Below are 20058 nucleotides of genomic sequence, written 5' to 3'. Positions count from 1 at the left end.
CACTCTGTCGCCCAGACTGGAGTGCAGTGGCCGGATCTCAGCTCACTGCAAGCTCCGCCTCCCGGGTCTACGCCATTCTCCTGCCTCAGCCTCCCGAGTAGTTGGGACTACAGGTGCCCGCCACCTCGCCCGGCTAGTTTTTTGTATTTTTTAGTAGAGACGGGGTTTCACCGTGTTAGCCAGGATGGTCTCGATCTCCTGACCTCGTGATCCGCCCGTCTCGGCCTCCCAAAGTGCTAGGATTACAGGCTTGAGCCACCGCGCCCGGCCCTAATTCTTTTATTAAGAGAGATTTCAGAAAATTTCTACAGAACCTGGTTTCTGGAGGCAGTCCTTGAAGGACGACTCTATTTTGATCAGCAGGAAATAATGGGGGGCAATGCGGTATGAAGAATTATCCAATGAGAACAGGAGGAAAGAAAGTGCAGGTGTGAGACAGTGAGTGGTCACAGTAGGTGCAGAGAGGGATGAGGCTATAGGAAATGAGGCTGGAGAGTGAGTTTAGGGCAGGTTCTCAGAGGGCATGCTATAATTTGGGGGAGAGTATGAAGTTCTTGAAAGAACTCAACTTTAGCGTAAAAAAAAAAAAAAGACCTAGGTTCTTATCCTCATTCTGTTTATTAATGAAACTATGATATTGGAAATCCATTTACTCTCTCATGCTTAGCTGTGAAATAGCAATAAACCTTTGTTGTTGTTTTTTTTTCCAGGGCTGTTGTGAGAACTCAGTATGTTAATAAATTAAAGTACCAACCATGGCTAATTATCTTTCATTTATTTCATGAGCAATGGGAAACCACAGAATATGTTTAAAGAGATAAATATGATCTAACTTCTGTTTTGGAAAGATAATTGGATGCAATATTCAGGGACATTTAAAGAGGAAATAGAAAACCTCTAGGCAGACAGAAGAGTTAGAAGGATGTTTCAATAATCCAAGTGAGAGATGATAGACTACTGAACTAGGGCAGAGACACCTCAAATACAGGGTAAAGAACAATCACCATGAGGGAGGCAAAACTGTAAAGAGTCAGAAATAGATGAAAAATAAATTTTGTAGCAGTAAAGATCATTCTCATTTCCAGCCTGCCTTTTGCTACGAGGAGGAGGATAGTGTTGCAATTGAAAGTTAGGGAGCCTGAGAGGAATAGGCCTTAGTTGAGATAGAATAATTTCCAACGGAGACATACTGAATTGCAGATGAAGGTTGGGTATACCGTTTAGTGTGCAGTAGGAAATTTAGGTCTAAAACTTGGGAGGCCTTGGGAATGAGGTGATAGGTGAAGCTGTGAAAACAGTTGGGACTAGCTACACAGAGAGTATACAGTAGAAAAGACGAACACTGAGATTTTACCTTGGGGAAGGCCCACACCTAAGGAATAGAAGAAACAGAGGAGTTAAGGAGGGAGATGAAGAAGGGGAGTAGTCACCTTCGCAGAGAGACCGAATATACTATGAGAGCAATGAGGCATTTTGAGATGGAGGAAACTACCATCAGTGTCAAAAACCAGCAGTGGCAAAGAGTTAGAAGGAGTCATGTGATTTCACATCTAGGAAATGTGACACAATCTGGTAACAGTCTCAATATGCAGTTCTCCTGCTTCCTTTAGTAATGGAAACCGTGAGTCTTTAGCGGGGACATGGCTCCCAGCTAATGCATTTCCTGGTCTCCCTTGTGTATGGCCATGAGACTAAGTTCTGCCCAACGGGATAAAGTGGAAGTGATGTGTGCACCTTCCAGTTCCTGCTATTTAATATTAAAAGGAAAGGCTGTGCAGTCCCCTTCCCACTGGCAGGAACTCAGCAGCATCGGTGGTGGTAGACTTGACGTGTGCCCCCTTACACCTTGGGAATAAGGACCTTACCTTAAGGATGGCAGCCACAAAAGAAAAGAAACCTGGGTTCCTGACATCCAAACTCCTTGCATTCAGATTGTTATGCCAGAGGAAAATTAATTTTTCCTTTGTTTAAGCAACAGTTATTTTGGTCTCTGTTATGGCAGCCAAGACGTTATCCTTACTGAGACAGGAAGGAGTGTGTGGTATGAAAAAGGAAATAAGGAAATAAACGCAAATTATTCTTTTAAAAGAAGTTAGAAGGGAAAGAAGAGATGGGATGGTTCTTTCAGAGAAGAGAGGGCCAAGAGATGTGTATAGTTTTTTTAAACAAATGATCCTGTAATTCTTACAGCTTTTTAGTTTATCCTCTCTCCTTATTTATGGCATATTTTCAATTTTGCAGACATAGTTTTAAATTTATTGCTTGGGGAATAAGCAGGTTTTATTCTTTGTGATTTCTTTTTCTTTTTCAAGACAGGGTCTCACTCTGTTGCCCAGGCTGGAGTGCAGTGGCGTGATCTTGGCTCACTGCAACCTTCGTCTCGCAGGCTCAAGTGACTCTCCTGCCTCAGCCTCCTGAGTAGCTGGGATTACAGGCATGCGCCACCATGCCCGGCCAATTTTTGTATTTTTAGTAGAGACGAGGTTTCACCATGTTGGCCAGGCTGATCTTGAACTCCTGACCTCAGGTGATCACCCACCTCAGCCTCCAAAAGTGCTGGGTGCTGGGATTATAGGCGTGAGCTACTGTGCCTGGCTATTCTTTGTGATTATGATAACTCTGTTTATCCGTTAGGTCTTGGAGCATTTACTGTTTGTGTATTTGCACAGAACCATTTTTAAATGTGATTTAGGAAAATTCAAAGTTTTGCCAATTAATTAGAGGGTGACTGTATTATTAAGGGATTTAAAAAAATAAGCAGCTCTTTAGTAGTTAAATGAATTCAAGCCATTTAACTACATAACAGAGGGCAAGGAAAAGAAAGTTAACATGTTACAGGTTACTGAAATTATCATGTATGTATGTCAGTAGTAAAGCAGAATTCAATAAATAAAAATTTTACTTATGTAGCTTTTTCTAGGAATAAGTTTATCATGTAAAGAGAAGAATTCCCATAGGGTCTACACTGCAGTCAGTGGTTTGTGGATTGAGTGACAGCATCTCCAAGTCCCCAGCTCTTGGTCCTGAAGTGACCTGAGCAGCAGGGAGCTCTGAGAACAGCTTTCAGGACAGCCTCACAACAGCTTTGAACTATCTTCTGTCAAGGGTACAGCAGTTCCATAATCACCCATAATAACAGCAAGTAATATATTTAAAACAAAAACCCTATTGGTATGTGGCTGGGTAATTTAAAAAACAGCCCCCGCCCCCAAAAGAAAAAACAAAGTAACTATCCATTCCCCTATGGTGTAAAGTATAGCTATGTGTATAGTGAAATTTCTTATTTTCATTTCACATAAAATTCACCAAACTTCTCATTCACTCATTACTTACCCATTATGGGGTTTTTAAACGGCACTTTGAAAGTTTGCCTTGGCTCAATTATGTGCCCAGATTTTATTCCTGAAGTCATGACTCCCCTAGGCCTTCTGTACCTTTTGCAAATTCACAGCTCATTTTGTGGGAGGCAGTGGTTTGTGTGCATGCGTGGGCATAGGTGGGGGCAGTCTTAGGATATCCTAAATGGTGGAATGTTTTGTAAGTAAGGGTCCTATCACACAGAATAATTAAGGAGCCAAAAAAAAAAAAAAAAGAGTAAAGAAGAGCCAATAAAGGTATCAGCAAAATTAGGTTACCTCCTTGCAGTTATGCATATACTTGGACAATCTATTGATTTAACAGGTGGAAGAAATGCGTGTACCAAAAATTCATTGAATGTTTGGATATCAGGAGGTACAAATACAAAAGTGCGTGAAAAGGTAAAAGTGAGGCAAAGCTGCTTCTGAGGATAAAATAAACCTTGGATTATGATACATCATAAATGCAATGTTGGATACAGATGAGCAGAGAAAAAAATATTTTGTGTCCACGCTCCATAAAAAAATGTGATCTTCAAGAACAACATTAGGACCAGGCGTGGTGGCTCATGCCTGTCATCCCAGCACTTTGGGAGGCCAAGGCAGGAGGATTGTTTGAGCCCAGAGTTCGAGACCAGCCTGGGCAACATAGTGAGATGCTGTTTCTACAAAAGTAAAAAATAAAATTAGCTAGGTATGGTGATGCACATCTGTAGTCCCAGCTACTCAGCAGGCTAAGGCAAGAGGATCGCTTGAGCCCAGGAGGTCAAGGCTGCAGTGAGCTGTGATTGTGTCATGGCACTCTAGCCTGACTAACTCAAAAGAAAACAAAACAAAGGCCAACATTAGTATTTTATGAGAAGAACTGGGGGTTCAGGTGAGGCAAGGCAGCTACAGACGTTTACCAATTTCAAGAGGGCAGTGAAAATTCTTCCTGGCACCTAACCTCTCTCCCAACTCACCTGCAAGTCGTTGCTTGAAATATCGTCCAATAGAGCCCCTACAGCTCAAGAGCAAAGGTGAGGGGCATTATGGCAGAAGCGAAACACCAGTTCCTCAGAAAATTACAACAGTAGCTTCTAGATTCATAGAGATTTTGAGCTAGAAGAGCTCACAGTCACCATTTCATTCCTGCTTCATCCTAATACTTATATTTTACAGATGTGACAATTGGGTTCCCAGTGATTAAGTGACTGGCCCAAGATCACATAGCCAATTAATGGGGGTGGGGGTGGGGGGATGAAGGGTAAAAATGCCTATTTTCAGCTCTCTGTCTCCAGCTCTTTTTTTACACTGCTCAGCCCCGCATGTATTCAGAAGGGATAAGAGATGGGACCTGGAATGCTTCACCGAAAGATGAGTCCTGATACCAGGGGCAGCACAATGACTGAGTGGGTCCCAGACTGCACGTCTAGAAAGTGGCGCTTTCAGATTTGTGCCTGGGCTCAGAAGTTTGCTCTTTTGCTTAAGACTGGCTTGAATGCCAAGGAAAATTGAAAGCCATTAATATACCACAACACAGTAGATTGCTCTTCCAAAGATATAGTTAATCTCCAGGTAAACCATATTCCCTAGTGAAACACTGTTTCCTCTACTGAACCACAGAGTTGTGCTCTGACACCAGTTTTAATAAGGTTATTGTTCACTCACAAGGCACAAGAACTTAGCACATTTTTATGTGGTGATTTGTACGTTTAGAAATTATTCTGGATTTTATGAGGGGAAGTTATCTTGTTATGAAGATGCATTCATCTCAATTTTGCATCAAACTAATGTGTACTCATGAAAACTATCCTAAATAGGAAAAGTAAATATTCTCCACCACCTAAAATTAACCTTGAGTGGCCTAGGTTGTTTTCAACACTTCCATTTCATTTGGAAGTAGAATTTAAACAAAACACTATTTTCCATGAAACCTGTCCCTCTGAAAATGCTACTACTGATTCTTAATTTTTCCAATGATTTTGAGCACTTAGTTGGCCTTCAAATATATTTAAAAATTAAGTCAGTTAATTTTTCTGATGAGATCCCACACTAGTTTTTTTCTTTATAATTACACATGATCAGGTTTTTATTTTGGCTATGAATTTGATTTTTTAGGATGCCCTTGTTAATGATGTTATGTTGCTTCCCGATGCTTAGGGTTGTTGGGATATATTGGGTTTCCAGGAAAAGTATAATTGAAACTACAATATCAAATATCATTAAACAGATGTCAAAACAAAGCAATTATAGTGTTACTCATTTAATTATAATAGAAAAATTCCAGTTAATTTGCTTATTTTGCCGTAGTGAATGTGTGATTCTAACAGGTAAGAAGCTAAAATCCTTAGCAGACAGAGAACACTAACAAAGTTCTCACTTCAGCATTTTAAGAAAACCCTGGATATTAATCAGCTTGTTTAAACGGTTGAGCAGTAACACACATAATGTGCTAGTATTTCTTAACAAACAGATTTTCCTAACCATGCTGCTGCCTCCAGAAATATTTTATTAGTCATCATCAACGTTCAGAGATGTTGTTTTAGGGTAGAAACCGTGGTGATCCATCCTCACAGAGCATGGCTGGAAGGAAGGGTCTCCTGAAACTGCGAAATGAGAAGAACCGAAAAGGGTCTTGTGAGGTCATGACCCTGTAAAGGGGTTGGTTTACAGAGTGTGAAGCAGGCAATTCAACAGCTGCACCCAGGAAGCAATGCCACAAATGCCCGTGGCTGGGAATCAGAGATACTGTCATTTTGAAGGACTTCTGGATACCACCTCTATGACAGAGTCACAGTTTCTTTGATCTAACTTCTATGATAGAGAACACTCTTTAATTTGGAATACAGTTCAGTATTTCAACAGAAGATCCTTAACATATAAAGCAATTAATTGCCTTCTCTGTTAGTCTTTTGCTTGTTTTAGACTATTTTTAGGGCCCCAAGGACAAATATACTAAGGACTGTGCTCAAAATCTGAGGTGCAAATTCTTAAGCAAAGGCTGTCCATTCCAGGCCCGCTGCTGGATGTCCCAGCCTTAAGGTGTGTGGACCTGGAGGGCAGACTGGCCAGCTCCTATGCTGCTATAAGAATAGCATTTTTGTAAGAGAATTGATTCCAGAGAAACTTATTTTAGCTTACTTTAAAAGGCTAAATAAGTGATTGCAGGGCAAGAGCTATGAGTTTGGTGCCAAGATTTTTAGGATTTTTTTCATGTTATTATCAACGACCTATTTTCTCAACAATGGTACTTTTCTCTGCTTCAGTTTTATCTATATAATGGATAGATTCAGTTTAATTCCCATGTTCCCAAAGAAGTAATGATGGGAAGATGTGTTGATAAACGTTTTTAAAGCTAACTTCCCTGGAAAGAAAGGAGGCCTTTTTCTTTTTTTAGCTCCCTGAGAAAATATTTGGAGACTAATACTAGGTCAAAAATCTCACAATGTTGATCCTCTTACTAGTGTTTTAAGGTGAAATATATTAGAGTAGGTTGTGATGTGTCTATAAATATATTATGTATATATCTTTTCTTTGATTACAAAGTGAAGAACAAGAATACTGAATTATGGAATGTCAGGCCTCAAAGGTTAGTAAAATGTAGATGCTGTAATTAAATATATCATTTTCCTTATGCTGAGGAATTTTTTGTCTCCCTTCACTCTGTTTTGAATGCCATTCTCATACATCTGTTCCACAGGAGTAGCAGTGAGACCTGTTTGAACTTGAAATCCACGACACCCCTTCCAGAACAGTGGCAACCCAATCACAAAAATGATCAGGCAGAAATGCTTTTTTCCGATAAATAGGGGCAAATTCAATCTCTCTAAGGAAAACGAACACACACACACACACCCCCCGTCTATATTCAGAGTTGAGGTTTTTCTTCTACCCCCAGCTAATAAAATCGGGGGCTGCAATGAGGCCGAGCGGCACGTAGTTTGATGTCCACAGCAGGATACGGGGAGTCAGAAGTGGCGCTGTAAATCCAATGTGGGGCTTCCACGCTGTGTGAAGTGTGGCCTGAGTCACAGAGATTTTCCTTTGATGCAAGTTCAGTATATTAATGGGAAAAGCATTCACTTTTATTTGTCTATACTGTCTGCGACAGCAAGGCTGCCTCATTTAGCCCAGGCCAACATGAAAATACACAGAGAAGCAATCTGTTGCAAATTAGCACAACCCTCCTTTCATTTACTAGCTAGTAATTGGAAGGGGTTAAGAAAGTGTAACTTATCAGATCATGTGAACGTATCTGCCCGTGTGGACAGCAAGCTTTCCCCGAATCTCCCTACGACCCCTGAGGCAAAAGTCCTTTCCCGATGGCCACTTGATCAGAAAGAAAACATCGACACGTGTGATATAGACACACTTTGATAGGTTTAAGAGTGCAGTTTCCGAGGCTCCTGAAGGAGGCATTCAAATCTTCATTTGAACCTTACCTTTCTTTAGATATGTTTTTACTCTCCCGTTTCCAAATTGTCTTGAAGTCACTGCAGAACTCGTACCACACCATAAACACGTAGCTGGGTGTGATCTCCTTCTCACCAGACTTTGGCTTCATCCCAAAATATCCTACTGTTGTTTCAAAACTGCAACAGGTAGGGGGGGAAATGGAATGAGGTAGAGGGTGAGAAATTCTCAACACTAAAACCCATTAGGAGGGGGATGCTGGGGGCAGTTTCCCATGTGTTTAATTCTCTAACACAGAAGCTGAGGGCTCATAGTTACTGAAGTTTATTGTAAGCCTCAGCAAATCTATTTGCTCAAACTGATGTGCCAAAAAATGGAACTTGATTGGGATGCTCCTGGGCACATCTTATCTGTATAAAATCAGCATGTATCATTTCTGGGGTTGTGTAGGTAAACTGTCTTGAGTTCGTTCTTCATCTCAGATCCCCGTCTCTTCCCTGCTCTTCATTTTATGTTTAGTGATTACACGCAAGGCTGATGACACGCTGACTGCAGCATTAGCAGCGGTCGGTTCGAGAGCTCATTGGGAATAATTAATCTGTCAAATGCTTCACAGAAAAGCAAGAAAATCCATTCTATCCTTATTCTGGTGTATACTGGCTTTGTAACCGTGGGTCAATCACTCAGCATCTTTGACTCTCAATTTTCTCAAGGGTAAAATAAGAGATGTAGATGATATGATCTTCAGGAGGGCTACCTTTTAAAACTTAATAGGACACAAGAATACAAACCACCGATGTATAAAAATAGATACAGTTGTAGGCATAGCAAGTTTTGGATGCAAAACCATTTCTGATCTTGAAAAATGATCTCCAATCTGGTCAGTAAAGAGTCCCATTTTTCCAGAGTGGATTCCCAGATATCAGTAAGACCTATCCCAGCGAGGCTCACTGCACACCAGACTACCTGGGCCTCCCAAGCAGCCCTTCTTGGAGGCACTAGCTTTGCGGCAATTTATAGCTTTGAACTCAATCTTTCCCCCTCACCCCCACCTGCCCCAAGCCTCACAAGCTCATTTGCCATGAGCAAGAACACTTAAATAAATGACCCCCTTTTCTAGGGTGTTGGAAACTAATCAAAGCAGGAATGGCTGGTCAGGTTTATTACTCAATGCTCTATCATCTGTTCAGACACAGCAGGTTTATTTTTTATTTTTTGTGGCCATCCTGAATACTGATTTTCTAATGGAACTCTATTCAATGGCGATTGTAAAACCCTGAAGCTCCGTTACTATTCTGGAGCATACTTTCATCTCGCTCTCAGTTATTGGGCAATATGTATCTCATAAGATTTTATCACATTTCACAGATGAACTGTTAATTGATTCCATGGCTACGATTAGGCGAGATCCAAGCTGGAGCTGCAGCTCTGAGTCCCATAAATTCTTTGTGCTTCTGTAAAGAATAAATCTGTTTTTAATGCAAATTAAAACTACTGGTCAGGGAATTTTGGCTCCCAGTTATTAAAAGACTGGAAGTGCGTAAGTGGAGAAAGGCAATAACTGCAGTACTCTCTTACGGGACTCCATTATAATTCCAAACATACATAATGTCAAGAAAAACCGGTAAGGGAAGAAAGTGGCAATGTCCACTCCTGCCCCAGACATAACCCGTATTTCCATGGCAGTCCAAATACTGGTAAAACAAATGTACACTCTCTAGCATGTAACTTTTTAAAATTCAAATGAAAATCATTTTGACTATAGCACAGGAATACATAAGTAGAGTTATATAACCTATAGGAACAGGCCATGCATTTCCTATAAAGTCACAGGACTTTAGAATGGGAAGGAATTTACAGGATGACTTGCCCAAATTATCATTTTATAGATGACAAAACAGAGACCTGGAAAGATTGCGTGGCATTATTCATGGGTAGGGTTGGGCCTAGAATTCAGGTCCCCTGATTTTCTGTGAAATGCTGTGTCTGCTTCATCTTTCTGTTGCTCATGCTCAATCACACAGGCATTTAAGAGACAAAAGAGTCGTTCTCCCCGACCCTTTTCTACTTTCGACACAGTTGTCCTCTGTGTCACCCATAACATGCATTATTCCCAGGGAGGCCACATTTTTCTCTTTCTCAAGCTTACCTTCTATACAGATACATATTTATTTGAGCATTCATGGGGAAGGGAGAGTCTTTCATTTCTAATGTTTAGAGGAACAACTTATCTTTCAATTTTCCAGCAAAATACAGTGAAGTCCAGTTATTGTGCTTCATGGGACACCTGACACCTCTGGCATTACCTGGAGTCCAGATTGTGAGATTAACATATTGCAAATCCTGGTGCAGTTTCAGAGAATGGCAAGAGTAATTTGGTGGTTGTTGCACGGCCTGAGAAAAACACATCCTCCTCCTGTGGGCCTCGATCTTCTCAACTCTAAACCGAAGCTAACCATTGCCCTCCTTGTCTCTCTCCCTGGGGATTTGTGAGGTACTGCTTGCTTACTCTCCCTTAAAGGGTGGGAAACACTAAAAGAAATACTAAATTTCAGTCTTTCTTTCCCTATGTGTTTTGGAAACTAAGACAGCAAGCAAACCTCTTCAGAAGAACCAGAGTAAACAGAGTCCCAGAGGATGGCCTGGCTTTGGCACTCAGCAGCTTTGACAAAGATAAAGTCACTTCAAGAATGTGCCTTATTTGGCCGGGCGCGGTGGCTCATGCCTGTCATCCCAGCACTTTGGGAGGCCGAGGCGGGCGGATCACGAGGTCAGGAGACCAAGACCATCCTGGCTAACACGTTGAAACTCCGTCTCTACCAAAAAAAAAAAAAAAAAATTGCCTGGTGTGGTGTCGGGCGCCTGTAGTCCCAGCTACTCGGGAGGCTGAGGCAGGGGAATGGCGTGAACCCGGGAGGCGGAGCTTGCAGTGAGCCGAGATCACGCCACTGCACTCCAACCCGGGGGAAAAAAAAAAACCCCCCTTCAAAAAAAAAAAAAAAAAAAAAAAAAGAAAAAGTGTGCCTTATTTGATTTCACTGTTATTCCACTGTTTAAGAAAAACCTAAAAGCTAGAATATGAACTTACAATGATCTCATAAGGCCTAGACTGTTGTCTTTCCTAGACAAAACTCCCTTCATTTTAAATTCAGTTTGGATTCACAGAGGCTGACCACTGAAAATCTTTTGCAGTTTGGACAAGAGAATTGCTGATATTTAACAACCAGGAGAATTTTCTCTAATATACAGGAAACAAAGGTCAATCATGCAATTTGAAATTTCTATTTGTCTGCAGATAGCTCTAAAATGGCTCTCAACTTTTAAAAGACTGATTTCTAATCCTACGTTTGGTTTTATATAACTTTTTTATTTCACTGCAAACTAGTCCCTGACCCCTCTTCTGTCTGCTATAATTCCCTGTCTGATTTGTATCTTTTTGATTCGGCCAAACATTTTTAAAGTACAGACAATGATTACATCAAAGAACCCATAGCAAAGTGAACTGTTTTACTTTTACAGTCCTGAGATCCAAAGCGGAACACATTCACTTACTGTCTTACATGCATGCCTTCAGAAACTGCTTAGGAAAAGCAAATATTCCTTAGCCTCAGAGTAAACTGTTTCTCTTGAGAATAAAACATAAGAATTCACTAATCTCACACAAATATTGCAACACTGACCACGACCTCCTTAAAGAGTGTAACCAAACAACTGTGGTTTCTACATTAAAGATGGGATCTAACATATTTCATGTATGACATGAAAGCTAGACTACCTTCACCACAAAGCCACGGAAAACGCTGACAACCAGAATTTATGACTCCCCTCCGCAGAGCTAATGCACGGCAGCAGCTTCGGCCCCTCTACGGTGGGCCCCCTTTTCCTTCAGCAAGAATCTTGAAAAAGTATTAGAAATTTGACATCCGCCCCAGAAGCTGAATTTGTTTGGCCTGACACCAATGTGCCCTTGTTGATAATCTCTTCTCTATGTGCTGCATGTTTCCATAACACAGATGTGCTAGTTTTATGCATTGGGGAAGGGAAGCTTAATATAGGAACAAGGTCAGTAGAGAGACACAAACTCCTAAAAACATAACCATGGAATTATCTCAGTTTTGAATGATTATTATGACAGGATGACAAGCACGATTTGAGAATATGTCTGCACTTAGCAAAGTGCAAGACTTGCCTTCACCTCGCTTTCACCAGCATTTTAATCTTATTGGTAATTACAGTGGGAAGCAGGGCAAGATGTTGGCACCTGTGAAAGCAGGGCAGATGACTCTATGGGATTTCAGAAGTCTTGGAAATTGTGGTTAAACAGGGGGAAAATGGTGAATTTCTACAATCTGTTTATTTGCATTTAAATTCCTAACTGGGCGACTGTTCCTCTCACACATTTGTAAAGCTCATTTGTCCTTATATGCTGTCTCCTACTCCTACCTCTCATCTAATTTAACAGTACTTTTAGAATTGGTACCAGCAAAATGTATCTCAAATTTCAGCCCTACATATGAGAACACCTCTGTCTACTGCCACTCATTCTTCTACGAGGGAGGGAGAGCCATGTTGACTAACCTGGTCAATTAACAAAAAGGAATAAAGCCCTAAGGGGTGAGAACTGCTGATGATTAGGAGTGAATGGTTCCCCTCTGGTGTCTATTGAGAGAGAGACACAGAGCAAGGAAGATGCCTGAAGTGGGTGACATGAGGCTGAACAGAAGACCTCTGAGGTCTTCCCCAAATTCTGGGGGGAAATGTCCATATGCTGTATGGGCATATGGTCAGCCCCTTCTCCCCACCTGAACATATGGACAGCCCCTTCTTCCTACCTGTCCCTTGTTTATAATATCCTTCTCTAGAAGCTGAGGAAAGACATAATAAGTCTCTTAGGTGTCTACAATAATTAGTTAGATCTGGCTGTAATGCTAGGAAGGATCAAACTGTCCCTGACTTCCATGAAGCAGTTCAGGAACAAGCAATGCACGAGAGGCAAACAGGCAGAATAGTGTCATGACATGCATGTGAGGCAGGTGAGTCACTTCCGGATGATCCCTGCTTCCTGAGGAAAAATATTCCTGAGTCCTGCTACAGTGCTTTCACTCCAGCTTCCAAGTGAAGTTTATTGCTTATGCATGCATAGCCTTAACACATGGGGCCGAAAGTATGGCTAGTCAAACATTATGCTACAGGAAAGAAGCCAGTCACACAAGGACAAATACTAGATGACCTCAACTGCATGAGGTAGCTAAAGTAGTGAAAGTCACAGAGACAGAAAGTAGAATGGTGGCTGCCTGGGGACAGGGGAATGGGAAATCTGTGTTCAAAGGGTGCAAAGTTTCAGTTGGGGAAGTGAAAATGTTTTGGAGATAGAACTGCATAGTAAAATGAATGCACTTCATAATAATAACACAAAAGAATGGCTAGTCAAAGAAAGAACTGGGGCCACATTAGAGCTGCTTACCTTTTCTGTGCATTCTCTAAGTGACTTTCTTCCATCTTATGCTCTTTTCTGGCTGTAAAAGAGAAATCATGATTAAAAATGTTTTCTTCTGTCGTCTCCTTTGCGTAATCTTACAGCTTCAATTACACCCATTCTTTACCACAGCAGGTCTGAATTCAGGGATGGGTAGCCTCTAGCACATGTCCTGGTAATAGCACTCCATTTGCTTTATCTGCCACCACTGCTTTTTTTCTTTTTAATTATACTTTAAGTTCCAGGGTACATGTCCACAATGTGCAGGTTTGTTACATAAGTATACATGTGCCATGTTGGTTTGTTGCACCCATCAACTTGTCATTTACATTAAGTATTTCTCCTAATACTATCCCTCCCTCAAACCCCCACCCCTAACAGGCCCTGGTGTGTGATATTCCCCACTCTGTGTCCATCTGTTCTCATAGTTCAACTCCCACCTATAAGTGAGAACATGTGGTGTCTGGTTTTCTGTCCTTGTGATAGTTTGCTGAGGATGGTTTCTGGCTTCATCTATGTCCCTGCAAAGGACATGAACTCATCCTTTTTTATGACTGCACAGTATTCCATGGTGTATATGTGCCACATTTTCTTAATCCAGTCTGTCATTGACGGACATTTGGGTTGGTTCCAAGTCTCTGCTATTGTGAACAGTGCCACAATAAACATACGTGTGCATATATCTTTACAGTAGCATGATTTATAATCCTTTGGGTATATACCCAGTAATGGGATGGATGGGTCAAATGGTTTTTCTAGTTCTAGATCCTTGAGTAACGCCACACTGTTTTCCACAATGGTTGAACTCATTTACACTCCCAACAGTGTAAAAGTGTTCCTATTTCTCCACACCCTCTCCAGCATCTGTTGTTTCCTGACTTGTTAATGATCGCCATTCTAACTGGCCTGAGATGGTATCCCACTGTGGTTTTGATTTGCACTTCTCTGATGACCAGTGATGATGAGCATTTTTTCATGTGTCTGTTGGCTGCATAAATGTCTTCTTCTGAGAAGTGTCTGTTCATACCCTTTGCGTACTTTTCGATGGGATTGTTTTTTTTTCTTGTAAATTTGTTTAGGTTATTTGTAGATTCTGGATATTAGCCCTTTGTCAGATGGGTAGATTGCGAAAATTTTCTCCCATTCTGTAGGTTGCCTGTTCACTCTGATGATAGTTTATTTTGCTGTGCAGAAGCTCTTTAGTTTAATTAGATCCCATTTGTCTGTTTTGGCTTTTGTTGCTATTGCTTTTGGTGTTTTAGTCATGAAGTCTTGATAACAGACATAGCTAACAGAGGCCAAATAATTTGTTTTCTCTGGGACACTTTTGAGACTGATATTAATAATTACACCTGGACAAAGACATGAATTAGGGCAATCTGGGTAGATCAGGACATGTGCTCACTCTTGCACATCTCATCATGTTCCCCCTTAATGTTCCCACAAAAAACAAAACCAACACGGGAACATAATAAACTCAGTAGCATTTGCAACAGTTCAGTTCTGCTCAGAGTCATGGGAATCTTGCACACACTGCCTCCACACCCACAGGCCCTTTTGGCAGTCTAGGAAAGCCTGTGGACTCTTGTCAGAATAATGTTTTCATGAGGTTACTAAGAAAATCAATGATACTGAGATACAACTCTGAATCCACAGGTCAAGAACCTATGTTCTTTCTATAGGATTATCAAGAGTTTTCATTTTAGGGTGGTTCTTTTATATATCCTTCTCTACAATCAGAAGATATATTATTGTATATGAAAATACCACTCTCACACTTTAAAAATACCAGAAAAATAGGAAAGTCGAGACGTAAGCTATACAAGCCTTCAGATTCCTTTAATTTAGGGCTACAATGATTTTAAATGAATGAAAAAAAAAAATGAATCTTATGTTTAGGATCTATGCTGTGATACTTCATGAAAGGTAATAAGGGATTTTGAAACACCACCATTTTATTAAACCTGGCCCTACCATTTACTACCTGTGTGACTCTGGGCAACTTAGTTAAGACCAAATGCTTAGTTATTGCCTCATCTGTCCCATGAGAATAGCCATAGTGACCATTATCATACAGCTGCTGTAAAGATTTAATGAGATAATACATGTAAAAAGAGGTATTATTAAGAGCCAATGCACACTGCAGAAACTCCGAGGGTTTAGGGAAAAGCGCCTCCAGGAAAATGAGAAGAAATTAGTCATCTAAATTTTTCCTAATTTTGCCCATGTACAGATAAAAAAGGCATCTACCCTTGTGGTGTGACCTGGAAGCTCTAACAGCCTAAAATATTTCTCTCACTTGAATGCGTAAAATTTCCAACCAGGCCATTACACATTTTAAGTCTTTGAGATGCTCCAAGCAAAACACAAATACATTATCTGGAAGAACCATGTTTAAAGACTGGAGTCACAAACTCAAATTCTAATACCATCAACAAACAAGCTAAGTGTGGGCCAAGTATAAGAATCCCAGTGTTCTAACATTCTAGTTCTAGTTTTTCAACACGGGACCTGATAGCCTTAAAGTGGGAGAGACAGTAGGGAATTGCAGGGAAGTGGGAAGGCTGTACTCCATTTACGAGAGAACAAGCACTTGGTCCTGTTACCAGATTTAGTTTTTTAGACTAGAAGCTAGAAAGGGATTTCTAAATGAATGTTTCCAACTTAAAAAAAATTCAAACATAATATGACAAAGAGAACAGTCTTGCTGGCCACGTGTGGCTCTGCAACCTCTGATTTCAGCCTCTAGTAGCTGCTGACGTCATAACATAGGAGGGTTTATTCCTTCCTTCCATGCGCTAGACACTATCCCAGGTGTTTGGGATCCACCAGTGAAGTAAGCAAACAAAGTTCCCTGTAGAACTTTTGTTCCTGTTGGGGAAGACAAATAATTAAACCCGAGAGAATAAGAATCAGTGTAAGTAATTTTTGATAAGTGGTAACAATAAAAACAAAACACAAAACCAAAAAACCCATCCAGAGCATAGATGGAGGACTATAGAAGGAGACTCTCCATGAGTTACCAAATTAGGCATGCCTGGGCAGCTAGAGCACGTCCCACTGCGGCTCGGTACACAAAGGGAAAGGCAATATTGAAATTGAAGATGACAAGTCTTAGATGAACTGTTCTTTGACTAGGAGTGGCTCAAATTGATGTGTAAAATTTACTTAGTCTTCTATTCTACAAAGCCACATAAATAGCGGGATTTAGATGCTTCATTTTTCTTTTTTTGAGACAGCGTCTCACTTTGTCACCCAGGCTCGAGTGCAGAGGCATGATCATAGCTCACTGCTGCCTCAAACTCCTAGGCTCAAGCAATCCCTCCACCTCAGCCTCTCGAGTAGCTGGGACTATAGGCGTGCATCACCGTGCCTGGTTTACCTTATTTTTTAGAGATGAGGTCTTGCTATTATACATATATTATATATAGTATATATTATATATTATGTATAGCATATATTATATATTATATATAGCAGATAATATATAGCATACAGTATATATAGCATATATTATATGTTATATATAGCATATAGTATTTTTTTTATATATATATATGCGCTAGTCTCAAACTCCTTGGCTCAAGCGATCCTCCACTTTGGCCTCCCAAAGTGCTAGGATTACAGGTGCAAGCCACCATACCTGGCCCGCTTTGGGATTTAAATTGGGACACTACTAATGTGAGGTGAAGCGGGGGTATGTATCTTAGGAGACAGATGGGTTTGGAGGAACTGTCAGACTCAGTATGGGGAGGTAGGGAAATAAAAGGCATCCCTCAACTTGTTCTTCTCTCCTCTATTTATTGTCTTTCTAAACACTTTTGTTCTTATTTTCCTCCTCTCTCTTATTTATAAGAAGCTTTCTTATTGTCTGCCATGAGTTAAATATAATTCTTTTCCAACTCGTAGGAATGAAATGTAGCTGCTTACAATAGTGACTGATGGTCTCACAGTTTTCAAGGTAATAAAAGCAATAAGGAAAATAAGTCAGAGTATTAAAAATGAGAAGTTTTGCTTAACATAAATTCTGTCTCCTAAATGTCTTTACCAAGGTTACTTGCATGCTGTGATGATGGTGAATCTTGGGAAATGCTTGGAGAAAGCTGAGAGGTAAGTTTGCCTGGTGACACGCTTATAACATGGTACAATTTTTATGTCACTGGCAGACTACCTGGTTTTTCTTAAATGTAAATTTTCTCCTTAAGTAACATTTTTCATAATTCTGTGTCACAGAGAGAAAGTAACATGGCTTCCTCAAAAGGTGTTTTGTTAAAAGAGACACATATGTGGATTTTATTTAATACAGTCTCGACTGAATAAAGACTGCTGGCTTTTGTGTAAACCTTTAATACCCTGAAATTTTGTTTTCTGGTTCATTTGCTGGCCATTGTTTTATTAGTTATCATGAAATTGCTCCACAAGAACAATTCTCAAGTTCATAGTTCCGTAGCCTACCAAGTGAAGCAGAAATGGCTCTTTCTATTCCACGGCTATGGGCCCAAGGAATGCAAATCAGAACTCACAACACCTAAACGCCAAGCTTTAAGCCTCGCTGTGTCATCTGAGTGTCATGAATCAATCACAGTGTCCTGTGTTTCAGTTTCCCGCTCTGTCAAATGGAGATGATGATACCTACCACCCACAGAGTTGCAGTCAGTCTTTGCAGTCGGGTCTTTGACAGTTCAACGTCATGCCATGGTTGCTGGGGGTTCAAGCTTCCAAAGCGTTGGCTGTTTTGCCAAAGTCAAATGAAGTGTAGCATAGAGGAAAGAGCTTGGGTTTTGCATCAGGCGGACCTGGGTTGAATTTCTGCTCTGATACTTATGAACTGGGTGATCTTCAGAAAATCACTTAACTCCACTGAGCCTTATCCATAAAATGGGAATAGTAAGATCTACCTTGCAAAGTGCTTGTGACTATGAGATATACTGAACGTGTGAGGTTAATCTAGTGACTGACATACGGTGGGCATTCAAGAATGGCGGCCATTTATTGTCGATTGGCTACAAGCAAATGCTAATAGTCACTGTTCTAGCTTTCTGACTTTGGCGTGGTTATCACAAAATTTCACACAACATGCTTTCTTTAGAATGTTCATAACTGCTTTCAGTAGACAAGAATTTTGGTTGTTATCATTTTATGCTCAAAACGTTAGTGTTTTTTTCATTTCACTCACTGAGCTGACGTCCTTAGCATGGCCTGTAAAAGGCTCTTCTACAACAGGGTGGTTCCCTATGTCTGACCTGAAGTCATTTTATTTGCTGTTTCAGTTCATTTTGTTTTATTTCATCCTCATGAGAAAAAGAGAAAAACTTATTTATAATTTAACAAATAACCGGGAGTCATGGGGGTGGGTGTGAGGGGAGCGGTACTTATGATTACTCTCACCTGTTTTTTCCCCTTAATGACCACTGAGTTCTGTAATCTTTGACCTGATTAACTGGATCACTTCCCCAATCCCAAATAAAAGATAATGATCCAGGAGTCTTTTTTTAAGAGGTAAGTTTCCTGAGAGCTAAGATTTCTTCCTTAACCTCTAGACTCTATATGGTGACCTGTAACTGGTTCCCCTCATTGCACAGTAAATTCAATTCTCTTTGTTACCACCAAAACAGCCGTTTTAAAAGACAAAGTGAACTATGCCCCTTTTCTGCTTAACGTTCTCACTGGTTCCCCCTCTGAAGACAAAGTGCATTGGCAGTTCCCAGTGAGCCCCTCATGCGTGCTTCCTGCCATCCCCATACTTTCATCCCCAGAGCTCCTGCTGCATGGGACTCATGGCTGTTCTCTGGACTCAACTTGTTGCATGGTGTCTTTATTTTTGGGCACTTTGCTCCTTCTGTTTCTAATGCCTTCTCTTCCTTGCTGTTCTCCTATCCTTCTGTTTGAATGTCTTTTCTTTCTTCAAAAACCAAGCTTGAAAATCTCCTCCGAGAGGCCCTCCATGCCTCTCTTGCATAATGTGGTGAGTGGTTCTTTCTGTGGAGATCCAAACACACTATCTCCACACAACTCCTCATCATAGCACACAGAAGGCTATGTCAAGATCACTGGCTGGCAGTTGGCTTTTTCCACTGGACTCTGTGCTCCTTCAGAGTTGCAACCAAAATCCGTTTCAGAGTTTTTCTCTCAACTATCACCTAGTAGGCACTTGTGTACTTATCTTTTTTTTCTTTTGAGACAGGGTCTTGTTCTGTCACCCAGGCTGGAGTGCAGTGGCACAATCTCAGCTCACTGCAACCTCCACCTCCCAGGTTCAAGCGATTCTCCGTCCTCAACCTCCCCAGTAGCTGGGATTATAGGCACGCACCATGGCCAGCTGATTTTTGTATCTTTAGTAGGGACAGGGTTTCACCATGTTGGCCAGGCTGGTCTTAAACTCCTGACCTCAAGTGATCCATCTGCCTTAGCCTCCCAAAGTGCTGGTATTATAAGCGTGACCCACCATGCCCAGTCTTGTGTACTTATTTGACAGATGGAAAAGTATACAACAGAAGAACCCATGTTAGCAGAACACAGTCCCTACACATTAAGTGCCTGTTTTTTTGGCACAGAATTTCTAATCTTCCATCTTTTGTTTGCAACAAAAGAGTAAAGAGTAGAGCGGAACTGAAAAGCAAAAGAATACTATGTCCATCTTATGTTCTGCTTTTAGATTGATACATTAACACAGGCACAAATAGCACTAACACTATAGGGAGGCACAAATAGATTTAACCCTCCAGTTTCATCTCTATCAGATTGAGTCTTTAAAATATACTATTTTCCAGAGTTAACTTTGAAAAAGAGAAAGTTTTTATAAATAAAATGGTATTTCCATAAAATATTCAG

The 20058-nt window shown here is 40.7% G+C and overlaps 1 protein-coding gene across 8 annotated transcripts in view; it reads right to left on the bottom strand.

Moving 5' to 3' along the window:
* FMN1 (formin 1) overlaps window positions 1-20058 on the bottom strand; it is a 419748-nt gene that overhangs the window by 22857 nt on the left and 376833 nt on the right. For all 8 annotated transcript variants that reach the window (XR_004185219.1, XM_031668862.1, XM_009209842.4 and 5 more), the window contains 2 exons: window positions 13216-13267; window positions 7781-7930 (listed from right to left, as the gene is read on the bottom strand). Coding sequence is in view for 7 of the 8 variants with exons in the window: in XM_031668862.1 (XP_031524722.1) it covers window positions 7781-7930; window positions 13216-13267 (202 nt within the window). In the remaining variant the exon portion in view is untranslated. The remainder of the gene's footprint in view (window positions 1-7780; window positions 7931-13215; window positions 13268-20058) is intronic.

This window comes from Papio anubis, chromosome 7 (assembly GCF_008728515.1).
Source record: "Papio anubis isolate 15944 chromosome 7, Panubis1.0, whole genome shotgun sequence".
Taxonomy (NCBI): Eukaryota; Metazoa; Chordata; class Mammalia; order Primates; family Cercopithecidae; genus Papio; species Papio anubis.
Note: the sequence above shows the minus strand (reverse complement) of the source record. Positions and strands in the feature narration are given on the sequence as shown.